We start from the raw sequence: 18602 nt of genomic DNA, 5'->3' as shown, positions 1-18602 counted from the left end.
TAGTATAGTTCATTATTTAGACTATGATCTAGTGTCTAAAATGAAATAAAACAACATAGATTATAGTATTAAGTGGATTGGGACAAAATTTTACTCAGATTTTGGCTCAAAAACGGATATTCACAACAGTTTGGTAAATACCAATTAAACGTTTGTTTTAAACATATACTTAAACATTGAACACTCAAAAACGTTCAGCATGTACTTTGAAGAAGGAAATTTACAATTGATCATACATACTGTTTTCAAGAGAGGATTATATATTAAAATATAATTCATAATATTTAATTAATATTTTAAGTATACAATTTAATACTGTTGGTACTAATTCATTAGTCATGAGAAACCAAAAAAATGTCACATGTTATCCTAGTTTTACTGAAGTGTAGAGTTCAATAAACTGGGTGTCGTCTGGCTCGTATTTTAATCATAATGGTTAATGTTTTACAGTAAAATATAAGTTTTGATTTATTTTAAAACTTTGTATTGTTTTCCTTCTCCCACTGGTTTGTAAATATGTAAAATATATGAAAATATTGCTGTGCCCGTGGCTTGGACGGTACGCGGAACTGGACAAGCATGTGTTGTTTGTTATCATGTTATCAGCCGGTGATTAAGGTAAGAGGGGTGAGGCTCTCTCATTACTTAAGCTCGCATGTCCGCCGAAACGCGGTGATGGTGATACGGGAAGTTGTGGGTGTGTGGAGGCGGGTTTTCTCAATTTCCTCTAATCAGGAACCGTACGTTGCTCGGCGCCCACTCAATGGTTATACTCTCAATGCTTATACTGTATTTTAAGTAGATCCAATCAAACACACATTTAAAACCATTTGATAGAAAGAAATGTGGTGTATAAACAATTCTTTTATCTATTGTATTGACTATTGAATTTGGCAGTAGTACATGATCGGACGGCACAACATTAATATTAAATAATTTCTTGGGATAAACCTTATCCTCAGTTATCATGTATGAATTACATATTTTCCAATTTAATAATTCTATATACCGTTGTAAGCGAAAGAATATGATATAAAAAATTAAGGAGTACAATTATTTGGAAATGTGTGTAGTGCCAGCAATACTTTCTTACAACTAACACCCCTTTTATTCAATTATATACTATAAGTACAAAAAGTTTCACAATAGGTTTAAAATTTAATAAAATAGTAGAGTTGATTTGAAAAAATAATTAACCATTGATAAGGCATGGAATGTAAAATACGTTTTTTATGTATAAAATGTTTCATATTTAGAAGTTAGCGTTTTAAAATTTGCTATTGTTATTACACGATTTTAAACATAGAGTACTTGTTAAAAATGTATACTACCACCATGACTTTGAAATGATTGAGTATTATTGTATATAACTGTAAATGTAACTGTGAAATATTTAAAAATAAATAAAGATACGTTTGTATCATTGATATGTGTACTTTGATTAGCGACTTAATGCTAAATAAAAATATACAATAATCATTATAACACGCAAGATTATAAAGTAATACTAGGACTGACAAACAATAGTTTACATGAACGTATAAATAAACTTTCTACAACTTCTACGTATGGAAGGAAAGTTGTCCTTCCATACTCCTGGAAGTTGAAAATAAAAGCATGCAGAAATACTACAGAGAGGTTAGTGTGAACACAGCCTGGAAAGGTTGAAATAATGAAGTGTGTCTGTAGCAAACACAACAAAACAGTAACTTACACTAATTCATTAAAATTTACATTTAAATTATAACTTATTTAACAAAGTACATTGCACTATTCCGAAGTTACCACAGAATTAAGTAATTAATAACAAATTAAATCTACAATTTGATACTTGTAATTACTGGTTATCACTGTGGGGGCAAATCTTTATCATAATTTAGTTTAATTAACGTTCTGTATGTCACACAAAACAGTATTTTTGTAGCATTCAACGATAATACTAAACTTGCGTAAACTCTATTATTTATCATTAAATGTTAAGAACAGTACACTTTTTAGACGTATTGAAGGAACTGCCATTTGAATTTTCAAATGACTATTCTTTGTTAATTGATACATTTTTATAAAAATTTATAAGCTCAAAATGTTAATTAATTAATTTTTTGTGTTATAAACTCAATTTAATCAAACAAATGAAAGACTAAGTTTGAAGTAATAGAAATTTCACATGGAAGTATTAATATATTTTCTATCAAATAAATGTATATTGTAGACATTTTTGATGTGTAAAAATATATCAAGTTATAGGAAGGCCTTCGTCTCTTAGTCAATCAAATACAACTCAGTAAACCTTTCAACACAAAATCTCAATTTTAACATTGTTTACACCATCTAAACATTAAGAAACGATATATCAATAAAAAATTATTAAAGCTCTCAGTAGTTGACGGAGAAACGTATAGCTGAGATAAAAACTTATTATAGCTATTTTATTTTACAACAATACTATAACGACTGTGTCATAATGTAGTAAAACTATTATACACGTGAGAATGGCTGAAGATCTGTAGTTCTAGCTACAATATACAGGGTGTGCGACAGAAGGGCTTTAGCTAACTACCGTGTCTCAGCTGAGTTGATAATACTCGGGGGCGAAGTCGTTGGCGAGATTGCTCAGGAAGTTGAAGTCCGAAGAGGAGTTGCTGTTCTCGGAGCCGTGGTGGTTCGGGTGGTGGGTCTGTGGGTCGCTGTAGAAGTGGTGGAAAGAATTGAAGTGGTCTCCCGAGGAGTCTGTGCGCACACTGTTAGGAGGAGTCATGACAGCAGAGGGAGCAGAGTTGTTGGGGAACTGGTCGGGGGATGATACCCCGTAGTGGTTAGGAACGTTTGACGCCTCACCTCCCTGGTGGGTCATACCCTCGTAGTATCCACCATGAGGTTTTGAGGAGTACTCGTATCCTTGATTGTGGATGTCATTGTAGTATCCGCTCTCGTGAGGATGGTTGATTCCTTGAGACTGGGGTTGGCCTGACGGATACATGTTGCCATGGTACGCCCCGTAGTTGGTTCCGACAGGAGCCGTTCCATAAGGATCTTCAGGGTACGGCTGGTTGGGATAGTTCCTGTGGTAGTTGGGGTATTCTGTTTGACTGTAGCCGTTATATGTCCCGCAATATTGTTGGTGGACTTGCTGGTACCTCGCATTCTGATGGGGAACCTGCGTGGTCGATGGTCTGGCTCCCATCACCTGCACGCCGTTCTGCCTCGGTGGTTGCTGTCGGTAGGGAGTGTCTCCCGGATAAGACGGCCTCTGCGGGTACATGTCCCTGTACGGGGTGCTTTGTCGGTAGGGCTGACCTCTGTATTCAGTAACATTTGTTCTCTGTTGTGGTGGCGAGGGAAAACTATTAGGAGCGGAGCATCTGACAATCTGTACAAGAGAAGGAGTCATCATGTTTTGATTAGGATGTTGAAGTACTGTGGTCACGGATGCAGTAGCGGTTGCCACCGCCGTTGCCGCTGTAGGAGAACTTCTAGGTCTGTTCTGAGGGTAAACTCCGACAGTAGTCGTCGAATCCATAGGGCTTGGCCCGGAGGGAGTTCCAGGGGTCGATGACGGTGTCAAGACTCCCGGAGGTTTGTTGATGGAGTCGGGAGACATTATTAGACGATTTGCAAGAAGATTGTCTTTGACGGAAATCGTCGGTTTTTTGGCAGCCCCAGGAGAGGAACATAACGAACCCGCTTCAACCTTCACCACTACATCTGAAGGATGCCTTTTTACCCCTCCAATCAGTCCCGGGGATGTCAACACTCCACTTCCTTCGTTCGACCTCGAGTCGTCCTCCAGCTTTTCGAAGGAACTAGGTGTGCTGGTGACACTACTGCCGCCACTGCTGGCATTGCTGTTGTTGTTGAATGTCGTGCTATTGTTGTTATTGTTGTTACTTCTCGGAAGATGATCACCTAGTACTCCTGGTGGCAGCTCGCAGTTTTGGCAACTCTTTTTGTCTTCCAGCATCAAGGACTTGTCGCCTGATTTTCCGCCTTTCCCGGAGCCACTGCCGTCCTTATCGTCGCCGTCCTCCGACTGCTTACTAAGTGTTTGCCGTTTGTGCTTCATACGTCTGTTCTGAAACCACACCTTCACCTAAAAAAGAAGACCAAGTCATAAACACAACAATGGAAATGGAACGGTTGTTCCAAAAAGGCATATATTATTAATGACGAAATATACCTTATTTATGCCCTGTAAAAGAGCGGATAGTACGATAACAATGTTATTGTACGTTACCAAGACACAACCATCAGAAATGTTCGAGAGAAAAAAGAGTCCATCTCTCTCGATCGACACGAAGAAGGGTAAGAACAAGACATGGAAATCAAAGCCGGAAGTGGCTCGAAATAGTAAAACCCCAACATAAAATGCTGACATTCTCATTCCAGGAAAACAAAAGCACTCCCACCATGCTATGCCACGAAGACAACGCTCATCAAGAACTCAACTGGATTCCCTTATTTATCGCGATCAACAAACATGGGGAAATATATAATTTCTGTGCAAGATAAGGGTGCTATTACATGTACAAATTATTGTGTCATTAATATTAATAATGGTGTGTTTCTGGGAGAACAAGGGAGTAGAGCCGTGATGGATATCAGTGGGTCACATTGAGCGCTACCACAGCACAGCGCACAGAGTCGCGCCGGCCTCTGCACCGGTTCACAAACACAATTGTGTTCTTGCTAGTTAATTATGTCGTTCCGTGGCGTGGAGCGTTTCTAGACAAAGACATCCGATCCGTCATCTCACTGACTTCACACTCCGTTCGCCTGTTTGTTTGTTTGTTCGCACATTTGTTTGCATGTCAAAGGACGATCTTAATTGCCTCCTCGTATGCAAGCGGCATTGTAGCTTTATAGCTATGAAGTGCAATATGGTTATTGCTATGCTTTTTCTTCAACTTACGAGGCCAAGACCAATTTCCCCGACCATCAGAATATTTTGCCCATAATACGGTTGAACCTAATTAAACAAAAACGTTTTCCACGAGTGTGTTATTATCATCCAAAGATCACACTTAACGTTTATTATACGACACCCTACTATCTGACATACCGCAACTACATTATTCAAATCCTGACGTATTTATTCTATTTTAATTCATACAGTGAAACATACGCTTGCAAATAATTCGGTACCATGTTTTTTAACTCTAGTATTCTAGGACTTATTCAAACAGCACTCTAAGGTTAAGTCTAGAAAATGTTCATATCTAGGTCAAAATTAACAACAACTTTAGATATGATTTTATTTAAAAACATCATACACGAACAACGTTTTATTTTAAATATTGCTTTAACCAAATAACAGTTTTGAGTTTATTACACAATATTGCCGAATGAGCTGTGCAGTGGGAGCAGAGATGGCCCAAGGTGTGACACTTCACACAACAGTTTGCCAGATCATCATCTCAGGCATCGTAAAACATTTATGGCATTCCAAACTGCCGACATACTATAAACTCGACATTTAAGTTATATTGTACTCCTTTTATTGTCAGAAACGCCAGATTTTAAGGTGACAAGTTAATAAATGTTATTTACAGCATTCACTTCATTTCACACTGTATCTTAACACACTTCGAACTACGAAAAATATCCTATGCCAGCTACCATTGATAATTATATATTTAAACAAAAGATCATATTAAAAATAACAGTTTTATATTTATTTAATTCCATAAAGCTTGTAGGTCTTCCTCGCCCAACAGAATTGAATCTATAATGTTGTCACTCTATGAAGCTATAACTAATGTATATACTAACAAATGTCAAATTTTTATCTTCAGCCGTTTTTATTTTGGTCTGATTACAAAACTGCATAAAATTTTATTGTAAATGCCTGTTATGTTGCACGTATTACACAATTTTTCACTTTTTTGAGATAAATTATCTTAAAAGCTAAGAATTGAATGTAAAAATAATATTTTCGAAACTGAAAATCGATTGCATACCTTGTAAAGAATACATGCAAATGTTATAGAACAAGAAAGTTTATTGAGCTTTAAAACAAAAAAATGAAAGAGTTAAAACTGTAATTAGTATTGAAAACACAATATGAACCTTAATTTTGAACTGACCTTTACCAATCCCTGGCACTTTGCTGATCTTTGCAGGATAAAGTACTAGTGTACTTTGCAGTGTAAAGTGTACTAGTGGCACTGAGGGCAGTAATTAATGTAACAGTAAAACCTCTTGGGATGAATGTTCTTTTATTTTCTACTCTTGTATAAGATTATTACAGTTTAATTTAAGGCAAAACAAAAAGGAAAACTATTTTACTTGAAAAGTACAAAGATATCAGTATATCTGGTTAATTATTTTTAAGTGTTTATGAAGCTTCAGAAATTATAGCACAACAATCCCGCAAATCTGATTACTTGTGAACTGGTCCTAAAACGTGTAAGAAATAGTAAGACCCCTTTAGGCCTAGACAACCTATTAAATAGCTACACGACATAAAAGTTTAAGTTAATGAAGGTTCTTTGCTAGGAGAACAGTTAAGCTAGGACTAACCAGATCTTTATAATACAACCTGCTTGACTCGTAATTTAAAAATCTCCAGCAACAGCTATAAGCAGCTCGCCTACAATACAGGTTAGCTCAACGGCATCCCATATATGGAATTGCCAGGCTCGTTTTCCTTGATTCGATTATCTTGCAATGGGTTATACACCCACCATATAATATCCATTACCAATAATTTAGAGCAAATATTTATCTGAAACTTAAGTAAATCTGTATTCAAAGCGTTGCTTGATAAATACTCTAATTGATAAATTGAATCATACTTGTCTCTCGGTGAGGTCTAAAGAAGCAGCAATCTCGATTCTCCTCGGCCTGCAGAGATACTTGTTGAAGTGAAATTCCTTCTCAAGCTCCAGCAGCTGAGTGTTAGTATAGGCGGTTCTCAACCTCCTGGGCAGACCATTTTCTGCAACAAATAGTACAGGTTTATACTTCTAGAACATAACTAGTTATATCGTACTGACTCCTTGCGCCAACAACTAAGTTCAACCACTCTCGTTCCTAAAAGAATGTTCTGTGTCAGTACAAAAAAGGCTGCAAAATATCGCGTTACACTATATTTCTATTGTATAAAGAAGAAATAGACTCGAAATACACACGAAAAACGATTCTCCCCAAAAAATCCGAGCTTTTCGGCATTTTCTCCTTGTTGACCTATGCATTTATAATCTTCGGGTCTCAGCAGAACCAGGTAGGAAATGTAGCCGTCGAAGAGTACCAAACAAAGTTCACAAGAAACTCAAAGTTTCGTGTCGTATTTTAAAAATCTCTCCTGTGTCGGCAAATATGCTTCTCAGTGGTTTTCCTCCAGACAACACAAGTGGGCAACCGACAACACACGTGCCACCATTTTGAGGATGTCGTAACGCAGATTACGCAATATTTAAGATTACTGTTTGGAGTCAATGTCGTGCGGTTATATTAAGAAGGTAAGACACTCTAATTTGATATATCAATCAGAAAAGATGAAACAGTGAGGGGTATTATACTTTTGCACATGGTGATACGTTTCCATTGGAAACTTGTGCGCCATCTATGTGCAAACTCTTTGTTTTGTTACATAAATTTAGTAAAGGATTGCCAATGAACTAACTTCTCATCAGACTACTGATTACTTATATACATATAAATTGTATGAAAACGTATTAACCTAATTTAATTAAATCATCATCATAATCATCATCATCATAATCATCATCATCATAATCATCATCATCATCATCATATATATATATATATATATATATATATATATATATATATATATATACAGGGTGTTTGAAAAGTATGGGTACGGCTTAATATTAACTTTCCTAACATTAAAAAATGGACATGAGGTGTTTCATGAGGTGTTTGAGGGTCATTTGAATAACTCATTAAATTGTAAACAGTTTTGGGTTAGTAAAGTCAAAATCAAAAAGCTCATCAGTGTATTTTGTTACATTAACCTAAGTTGCAAACTCTTAGCCATCTTTGAACAGCTGTCATTTTTTACTCGGTTGTCCGTTTGAGGTCGGGTTTGTGGCTCTGTACTCTACTAATATAGACCTTTAATTTGATATGCATATCAACCTATGCTTACATTTAAGATTTTCTTCTGACTCCTAGCGGGCCGCCCCCCTGAGGAAGTAGCGGATGACTGAATATGTGATAAAATAGATTTTTATGTCCAGTAACTTTGTGTAAGGTTTTGTATTTCTATTTTAAATATTTTTAAAAATATTCAACCGACCCGGGACTTTTTGGACCCAAACAAACTCTTGCCATCTTTGAATTGAACGGGTGCCATTTTTGACTCGGTTATCCGTTTGAGGTCGGGTTTGTGGCTCTGTACTCTACTAATGTAGACCTTTAATTTGATATGCATATCAACCTATGCTTACATTTAAGATTTTCTTCTGACTCCTAGCGGGCCGCTCCCCTGAGGAAGTAGCGGATGACTGAATATGTGATAAAATAGATTTTTATGTCCAGTAACTTTGTGTAAGGTTTTGTAGCTCTATTTTAAATATTTTTAAAAATATTCAACCGACCCGGGACTTTTTGGACATCCTGTATATATATATATATATATATATATATATATATATATATATATATATATATATATATATATATGTATATATATATGTATATATATATATATATATGTATATATATGAACACCCTATTGTAATATAAAAAATATAAGCATTTATACGTCTTTATTGTATCATTTTGTGATCTTCCTGAGGGTGAGATTATTCTAGCTATTACAACCAAGATTAAGCAAATAACTTAATTTACGACTCGTATTTTCATCGAAGAACTGTAGAAACATTTTTGGTGAAATACTTACTGTTTGAACATTTTGTTTAGGCCTAAGGCTGTCAAAGTAATGCAGGCTGCAGTGTGAATACATTTAAATGTATTGCCACATTAAAGTTTATTCAAACATTTTCATCTTTGAAGATTCGTGATTTCCTAATATTTTTGTTAAGAACGGTATTATACTCCTAAACGCAACTCCATTTTTGAGAACTTTTATTCTTAGTTGCGGCGCTTCAATCGATAATTCCATCCTTAACTAAGTATAATTAATCTCTCGACTCAGATAGGGCCGCGAAAGTTGTAGGAGGTGAAACAACCTACAGCAGCACGACACTTAGCAACGTACAACTACAGGACAAGGGCCAGAGTTCCACATTGTTTACAGAAGTGGTTCATTAATGTTTGTACAAAGACAACTTGATAAATGACTGGACAGGAGTTGGCGGCAATTGAATTGTGAGCTGGGGCTAAGTCTGTGCCTTGTGGCACCCCTCTTCAACTGTTTACAATGTGAACAAGGTCATGTGTTGTTAATCTATGATTATTATATTGATAAGCTTTGTAAATTCCATTTGAAATAGATTCCTTCCCTTTAAGCAATACACTGTTATAACACAATCTTAAATCATTGTATTATAGAACAACGGCAAATTAAGTACACTGACATTTCTGACAATATGTTTTTGTGAATATTTTGGAATACTAATTTGCTACTAGTTGTTACTTTAAGCGGATTTTTAATCTATAGGATGTTTTTGTCGATTTTAATAAAAAGGTGAGATTTACCTAAAAATACATCAAAAGTCCGGGTTTTATTAAAAAAATATAATCCGACTGTCGCATCTAGTAGGTAATAAAAATCAGAATTAAAACCTATCTATTATTTTATTTTTAAAAACTCATAAATACATTTTTACATTACTATTAGAGGAAATACATCGCAAGTGATGTAGTTAATTTGGATAGTATACGAAGCCAACCATGAAGGAAATACATATATAAAGGGATAATTGTTAGTGAGAGGAAAGTGAGTACGGAACTAAATCAGATTTGTTTAGTTTTATGACTGAAATTTCCACAATTAACAGATGACGAGTTTGAAAGTTGGTGAAAGTTTGATGAAACTTTACAACATTTCACTAACGATTTTGATAAACAATGTTCTTATTTCTTTCACCACGTCGAGTTCCACGTTTTGCAACAGGTTGTATGTTTTAAAACTCAGTGACGGTGTTGCCATAATAAACCCCTTAAGTTCTGCCGGTGACGAATGCCATACACCGCTGTTCTTGTCAGGTGTTATTCTTGTTACACTACCACCTGCCTCCGCCTCCCCCTTCCAGTCGCAACAACCCTTGTGGCCCACCTACTAAGGATAAGGCTGATTTATACCTTCAAGTGGAACAGTACTAAAAGAACATTGGCGACAAGAGGAACACCACATGTGCGCGAAAGAAAAGGTCAAGTTGGCGGGGTTTGTTTACAAGAAGTACACCATTAATCTTGCCCTGGGCCAACTTTGATAAATTAACAGATAGGAGAATTGATGAAAGCTGATTCTGAAATAGGTAGGCTATAAACCGTGGTTTAGATCGAATTTACAAGTATCGATATATGACATTATTTTATACAAAAATTTTGGGTATTAATTTTTTTAAAGATTTTACTGCTCTTTAAAGCAATTGGCTTCAAATAAGTTATACAAACGTCCTTAGAAAAAAGAATCAGTTTTATGTTGCTGCATAGAAAAGTTTTATAATTTTTCAATATGTTTCAGTTTAGTAATAAGACCTTCAATACTACACAATACAATACTTAACGAATAACAATACAACGTAGCTTTATTTTGGCATAGTGAATGTTTTACGCATCATCTGTAAGTTATCACTTTAATTAATATCAATCACTTTAATTTAGGAATTATTGGTTTGTTATTTTGAAGTCAAGTGAAGGTTTAAAATTTTCATATCGCAAACAAAACAAGTACGGCCCACTTAGTTAGCTATTGTTTTTTAAAACTACAATGAAGAATTAATTTGTGCCTAATGTTTAATTTACTCATCCGTAAAGATAAAAACGTTTTATTAATAATCCACAGTTTTCAGTGTGTAGTTAGTTCTATTACGTATTTGAGAAAATGTGAATCCTACCTAGTAGCTGCCTACAATTATATTGAGAAAAAAGTACTTCTAAGGAGATTTGACATAAAATTAAAATGTTTTGCAGCGTTTCTAAAAACATATATAAAACAAAAGCACTATTCACTCCATATTTAAAATAGACGTTTTCATCGTTAACGGGGACTTACCGGACGAGAGCTACTTTTTAATTGATCTGTAAATACTTATACCGTTAATAATGTTCCTAAATATTAATAAATAAAAATGATTTCCTTGCAGTTCCTTATATATCGCAGCGAGTATGGATGGGCCAGCGAAGACACATTGTGGGTCAGTGGTCAAAGTTGTGACATTATTTTCAAGACGCGGTTCACCCCGGGAACAGACGACCGGGGACAGTGTTGATAAATGGACCGGGGACCTCAGACCTTGCTAACTGCTTTTGATGAGCTAACCCTATGTCTGTGAGTTAATTATGAGATCATTTTGGCTGTGCATATCTAGTCAAGTTAAAATGGTTCTAAGTCATTTATATCGGGTTTATTCGGTATGAAAAATAATTTCAAGTAAGAACAAATCTTATTTTGCTTTTTAAATTTCCTGAGAGAAAACGAAAAATGGGCCAACTACTGTGCAAAACATCGGGTTTCCCAGCCAGCATTATTTATGGAGTGCGAAAAGATTGTGTCTAGCTTGAAGCGTCAGGCATTTGAATAAAGGGTTAGGAATCAAAGCGGGACCATTTGTCAAGCGTTGAGAGACGCACGTCACAACCCCAGCAGGGAGAGGGACGGAGGGGGTGTTAAAAACAACCAATGCGGAGCGGAGAGGCGAGGGCAAGAATGCAAAGAGGAAAAGAATGAAAAGTCGCATGCAACAGTGAAGAAGTCACAGGGCAAAGTGGAGCGGAGATATTGATATCGTAGTGATATTAAGGATCACCTGAGACCGGATGATCACTCCCGACCCTCCCCTGACGTCACGTGGGGATGATATATCCAGACTGTGACAGATGGAATCATATTGTGACAGTCTTATTCGACAGTCGGCCCAAACTTATCCAATAACTTGTCCAGGACTCAAGATGCCGCGCGAGTCTGACGCGAAACTTTGCTTTACTTACGGCACTCTGCTCATATCCTTCACTCGACTCTGCCTGCATTGCAACGGCTGCTTCGCCACCCTTCCCACGCCTCACGTTTATATATGGTTCACTATCGGAACCGATCAGGATTTTAAATTCTCTTGTACGCCACTTTCCTTTGTTATATTTTGGTATAGAGAATATTCGAGAAATCCTTGAGGGTTTTACGTATATTGAACATTTAGTAGACGTAAAATTCAATCATCTGTTCAAAAACCCATTTATGAATGAAGGTTATTTATACTAGTTCTATGTACTAGTTCTAATGGGAGATTGATGCTATGATATGATAACGTTATTTGATCGGATTACAAGTATCAGTATCAAATGCTAACACGCTGATATAAACCATGTGACCAAGATCTATATTTAAGTCTCGAAGAAAAAAGAAAACAAACAGAAAAATTGATTATCTGATGCATAAAATTAACAAAATTAGAAATATAATACAATATATTATATATAATATAATATATTATATATATCATAATAGTTTATATTATAATATAAAATGTCGCAAATATAATAATATATTTGCGACATTTTCATAATCCCCTTATCTCCATACAAAGAGGAAAACCTCTATAATATTTACTTATTCAACTATCTTGTAGTAGTATTTTCATCTGGATGGTTAAGTTTATTTTTAAGTATGTTAGGGAAATCCGATTTCCAAGCGGTCTAAGACGTCTGACTTTAGATCTAGCTTATGTTCAAATGCTGTCGTGACCATAGCACTTTTTATCAATACTATCGAGTTGACCTTGTACTTTGGTGGCTCTCCTCATTTTTCTGTTTGATAAGGTCCTCGCACAGACCAGAGGCCCATGGCAACGGGCAGAATAAGGGTGGAAAGTTGATCGGCCTTTACTTTCTATTTATAAAAATTGTATGTATCTTAATACTGGTTGTAAGTTTCTGTAAGAGCGAGATAAAACATAATTTCCCATCCCTTATGTTTTCTCAAACTTAAACCGCAATCTGCTTATTGCTATATAATGAACGCGGCTAATTACGCATTGTACACTCCTTGAGGAGACGTAATGCCTATCAACTACATTAGGGAACACGCTTCCATTTTAGAGTAAAAACGAAGAAACTGTATGGGACATGTGGATTGTTTCAAAATGGCTTTCTATCGTTACAGATTACAACGTCAATGTTACTGTAAGTATTTTAAATTCTACAAACTCACTCCGCCATTAAAAGTAACCGCTTCTAGGCAATGGCTTAATTTATGTACAATATAAGAGTTACAGTACGTGTAAGATACTAAAATTCACTAGAAATTGTACTTTTTAATGGTTAATTTTCTTTCATATGAAAATGTATTTCCGTGTTACAAAGCATTAAACAACTGACTTTGTATGTATCAAGGCACATTTATTTTTAATAAGTTCTTAAACTGGAAACAAAAGTTTCACTTAAAAATAAAAATAATAAACCAAGCAGTCATTAAATGAACAAATTTGAGGTGTTCACAACCTGTGAAAGTGTAAGGTTTGTGCGACTATAGAATTTTATGCGCTGCGTTATTTTTTTATAATTTATTTATGTATACCTTGTTTAAAAGTCAGTCGGAACAAAAAAATAAATAACAAACCGCTGAGTTATTTAGGCTTTCAATTTGTCCCATTGTTATATTATTCATTTGAAAAGGAGGCACAGAAACACACACTCAAACATGTGTTTTCACAAGAAACAGTATTTGCCCAATAAGGACGGGAGAAGACTATTGGAGTCCGGAGGTTTTTGAAGTGTCCCACTCGACGACAGCCGCTAATCTAATAAATCAATAAGGGCTGCTCCCTCCCTCCTCCCCTCAGTAACTGTACAGAACTTACTATTAAAATATGCTAATACTGTCGAGGAATGACAAGCACCCCCTCTCCACCCTCCCGCCGCCAGAACTTGTCTAAAGTTTGACAGCTCGCCTCCAAGAGGAGACGGCGTCTTGTCAAAATATCCTCTCGAGAGTGGGAGATCATCTACCCTCTTCGTATTCCGGAATAAATGCATCCATTTACATGCCGTCATGTGGATCTGTATATTTGTTGAGTTTTGATTCGTTTCGGACTCTCCCCACGATGTTTATTTTTCGGAAACTTTCAACCAACGCTCGCCTTCGAGCTCGTGTTGTATTGTATATGGACGGTTGGGGCTTTAAACTTTCGGCATATGGTAATGTTTAAGCCCGCTCACTGTACACATTGTTTCAAATTATTAAAACAGGTAGGATTTAAACTTTACGCCAGTATTTGATATCACTCATACCAACAGTAAAGTTAGTTATCTCTGTTGTTTTAAACATTTTTAAATATATTTATTAAGTTGGTTATTTCTGTTGTAGTTAAAAAATTAAAATAAAATATGTGTCAAATAAGCATTACGCGAGTTTTATGCAACTATTCTCACTACAAGCATTCTATAATTCCCTCACTTGAACATAAAATAAAAATTGAATATAGTTTATCTGTTTTCAGAAATTGAAATCTTTTTGGTTTCATAAAATATTTAGGCCTCAAGAAGGAAATGCCCGCAGTGATTGCTTTATTGTGTTGAAATTTAGTAGATCGTAGTCAAAACTCTTCCAATTTTCAATTAGACATGGTCTCCATAGGCTAATATTTATGATCTTGCGATTATATACCTATTACAACATGTTTATGACATGCAAAGTGCCAATTGCCATTTAATTATTTAGTGAGCCCTTATATTATTTAAAAATATAATAGCAAATACAAGATTTATCATCGTAGTCAAACTTGAGTTTTAAATAACAATCAATAAATTAGTGATAAAGATGTAGTTCTTAATTTATGAAAATGTAATGTATTTTGTCAAAGTGTTGATAGAGATATAGTTAATTTAGAAGATTTGGTAGCTTATTAATACTTTACTTTAACCATACCGTTAAATCCAATATGTTTAGGTTAGAATCTATTGATAGTCATAAATATATGTCAGTTTTATATGTACTGACAATAAGACACCATATTTATATTTTAATCTCTATACGGCTAAAAATGTTCACATTTTGACAGTAATACGAGAAGACGCATATAGATGAACAAAGTGTATTGCATTACACATTATCTTTAAGTAATCTTAAGTGAAACAAATATTCTTTGTACATTTGCATATAATATATTACTCAATAATTCAACCACGTCTGACCATTATGTCTTTACAAAAATATATAGTTTTGCATTTTTTTTGTAAATTGAAAATCATGTCGAAGATTCCACCATTGTACAGCGAACATTATATGAGGGACAAATTTCATGAATACGTCTTAGATCCGCGGAAATACGCAGCAAAAGTTTGTGAATATATTATTTGATTCAGATATTTGAATATATATATATATATATATATATATATATATATATATATATATTATTTCGTATATATATTTGGTTGATATAATTTTGTTCAGAAAAAAAATTAGTGAATTCTCTCTCAAGTGAAAGTAATGATGCTAGTACAATTCAATCTGTAACAATATTTTGCAATTGTCTTCATAGTTGTCCCAATTTTTAAAGAACACGATTAGTTTTTTCCAAAATTATCCCTTGATAGATTAATCATGTAGATACCTATTCTTTTTGAAAAGTGGTAGAGAGGACTTTATAGTCCTAACTTCGCCTCTAATAAAGACATTTTTCATTTCATTTCAAAAAAGCAAATAGATTATGTTGTAAACGTCAAGTTCAGTTAGACAGCAGGTACTATAATTTCTTCTACCTATTACTATTAGAAAAGGTGTTAATTGTTGAGTGGTATTGGTTAGTGTGTTGCACCAAATGTTGAAACGTATCCCACGGTAAGCGTTGTAGTCAAGTTTGTTACGGCTGTTGTTACACCAAACTCCGTAAGGTATAACACAGGTTACACTTAGACGGTTATGCGTAGCTTATGTCATTCAAGGAGCGGGGAGCGAGTAACATTCACTAAAGACATCTTGGCACGTATTAAGTCCCTCAGTCAGCCCCTCTTACCCTAATATAATCCCTATCGATTTCCCTCCGATCCCTTAATACCCTGACAACACCCCGCTCTCGAAACAATCCACCACCTCATAATCCCTACCTGATTTGTACTGGATAGCTCACATAGGGTTTAATCCCACCAAATTTGTCCCGATTCATAGCTTGAAAGCTCTAAAACAACATCAGTATAATCTGGTATTCAAGTGGCAGTTATATCTCATTGAGTAGTATTGAAAGTACGAGTAGCATTAAATCTCAGCGTACAACTAATGTATGTAAAACATTATATAATATATAGTACCCTAATTATAATAATTTTTTAATTATTAAAAATGTAGACAATTGACCTGAGTGTAATTACGCCGATTCGTTTTTCTTATCATTAAAGCATAAGTATTTCATATACATTAGGGAACATATAACATTTTCCAAAATGTAGGCATGTTGCTTTTTAAGACGTACAAAATTGTAAAAATGGTTCAGCACGTCATTTTTTAATAATATCCTATTCTTTTTTGTGTAAGTTGGGTAGTGTGTCGTTAACAATACTGGTTATATATTTATACTTTTATATGTTGTAAATGTGGATGTTGGTCGAATGATTTCCTTCTTGGACTCCGGGGACCTCCAAACCCCAGGCAACCCTCTCTGTTATTGGAAGAAGTTGGTCATCTTAGTTACATGTTTATACATGGAGGTCATACAGTATTTGATCAATTTTGCTACACGATCCAACATAAACTTCACTAATGGTCACACCTGCTACTGATCTAGTAGTAAAAAGTCCTGTACCCATTTTTACACCGTCTAGACAACGCTGTTAAATGCACAATTTGAACAGTGGATCATGCAAATTGCCCAGGCATGATGGAGATCCCGCGGGACAGCATGTGGCATCCCGGCAGCATGACGCGGGTGTTTTTGAATGATTCGACGTTAAAAACATGGCTGCTGGGACGAGTGGGACAGATGATTGACGTGTGAGTCTCATCAGTGAGCAAGCCTGTGATTGGTGGAACCAGCTGTCAGTCAACCCCCTCCACCCTACATACCCTTCTGCCGTCTCATATGTGTCCGTCCTCCCATCTCGCCGGGCGACGGCCGAAGGCTCTTTACCGGAATATTTGTGTATTGGACGTTTACCACCAATTTTCAGAAATGTTTCATGAATTTGGGTACAATCAGAAGTACCAAAATTTTGAACTTCCCAAACATATTTTGCTCAACCACAACTGAAATTTTATACAACAGAAAAAGAGTATTTCAATTTAAAACTTGAATTATTAATAAGGCATAAGTATTTTGTATTTTTCAGAAAATTATTTAAAAACCAAGAATTTAAGGTTAAATATATGAATAACTTACTGTTCGTTCTGGAATTCTGTAACAGGCTGAAAAATATAACCAACTTGTTTTGTATGAACCCAACGGACGTAGCCTTTGCCATTTGGTTTTGGAGGACCATTTATTGGCTGCAGAATACGTGAACAATGAATAAAGAATTTATTTTCTAATCACTTCAGATTTTCATCAGGTCAGTAAATTGTACAACTATTAACTAAACGAAAGTGTTGATGACTATGTCCGTAGGGAGATATTTTATTTACTAATAGGATACTAACTGTAATGAGCAACTTACCGATTAGTGACAAATTTCAACCATCTATTTTTACTGTACATTTTTATGGATGAACCCTCTTAATGAATCATTTGGTCTCTATCAAATACAATACTGTAGTCCTTGTTGAATACTTTAAATTAATATTAAAAAATGTCATGTAAATTTAAGTGTAATTATTTTCACCTCTAAAAGACTTTTGCTGCCAGAGGTTAGACACACTCTAAGGGAATACTGTGATTTGCCATTTCAGAGCAGGGTTGACCTGCTCGCGGCTGGGCATGTCGCACCCTCTGAGTGTGCTCCCCGCAGGGGTAGATAAGAAGACTGATTAGGCGGCTTCCTCTTTCTGATTACTGATTGCTCGCACGTCGTCAGCTAATCCGCGAGAGCAGAGCACTCTAGCGTCTAATCTCGGTACAACTGTTGCTCTCCTTAGGACTTAACATTCCGTTACCGTGCAGTTAATTGAAACCACAAGTGCTTGTGGACAATTTACAGTAAGCTCCAATAGTGGCCATTGTTATAACTTTTTTAGAATATATTATTACAACTAGATGACTATTCCATGTATACCTTCAGAAGGATATATGTAAATTATCGATTTTAAATTTGTCAGTTGAAACACACGAATGCAAATTTAAAATTTATCTTTTGGACTAAGTGTGATTACAATACGAGATGTGATACATTAAATGTGTATCAGCGTTCTGAAAGCGTGTCAAAATGAGCATTAGAGCAATCCGTTGACTGTGTTTGGTTTAAATTTGTTAGTTGAAACACACGAATGCAAATTTAAAATTTATCTTTTGGACTAAGTGTGATTACAATACGAGATGTGATACATTAAATATGTATCAGCGTTCTGAAAGCGTGTCAAAATGAGC

The 18602-nt window shown here is 35.3% G+C and overlaps 1 protein-coding gene across 1 annotated transcript in view; it reads right to left on the bottom strand.

The window, feature by feature from the left end:
- Window positions 1-259: 259 nt before the first annotated feature.
- The window catches only part of LOC124369795 (homeotic protein proboscipedia), a 103958-nt gene continuing 85615 nt past the window's right edge, over window positions 260-18602 (bottom strand). Inside the window, exons 3-4 of the mRNA XM_046827897.1 lie at window positions 6795-6937; window positions 260-4090 (exon numbers count right to left, since the gene is read on the bottom strand). Coding sequence (XP_046683853.1) covers window positions 2567-4090; window positions 6795-6937 — 1667 coding nt within the window. The 3' untranslated portion in view covers window positions 260-2566. The remainder of the gene's footprint in view (window positions 4091-6794; window positions 6938-18602) is intronic.

Source organism: Homalodisca vitripennis, chromosome X, assembly GCF_021130785.1.
Source record: "Homalodisca vitripennis isolate AUS2020 chromosome X, UT_GWSS_2.1, whole genome shotgun sequence".
Taxonomy (NCBI): domain Eukaryota; kingdom Metazoa; phylum Arthropoda; class Insecta; order Hemiptera; family Cicadellidae; genus Homalodisca; species Homalodisca vitripennis.
The sequence above is the reverse complement of the archived record's forward strand: the minus strand, read 5'-3'. Positions and strand labels throughout refer to the sequence as shown.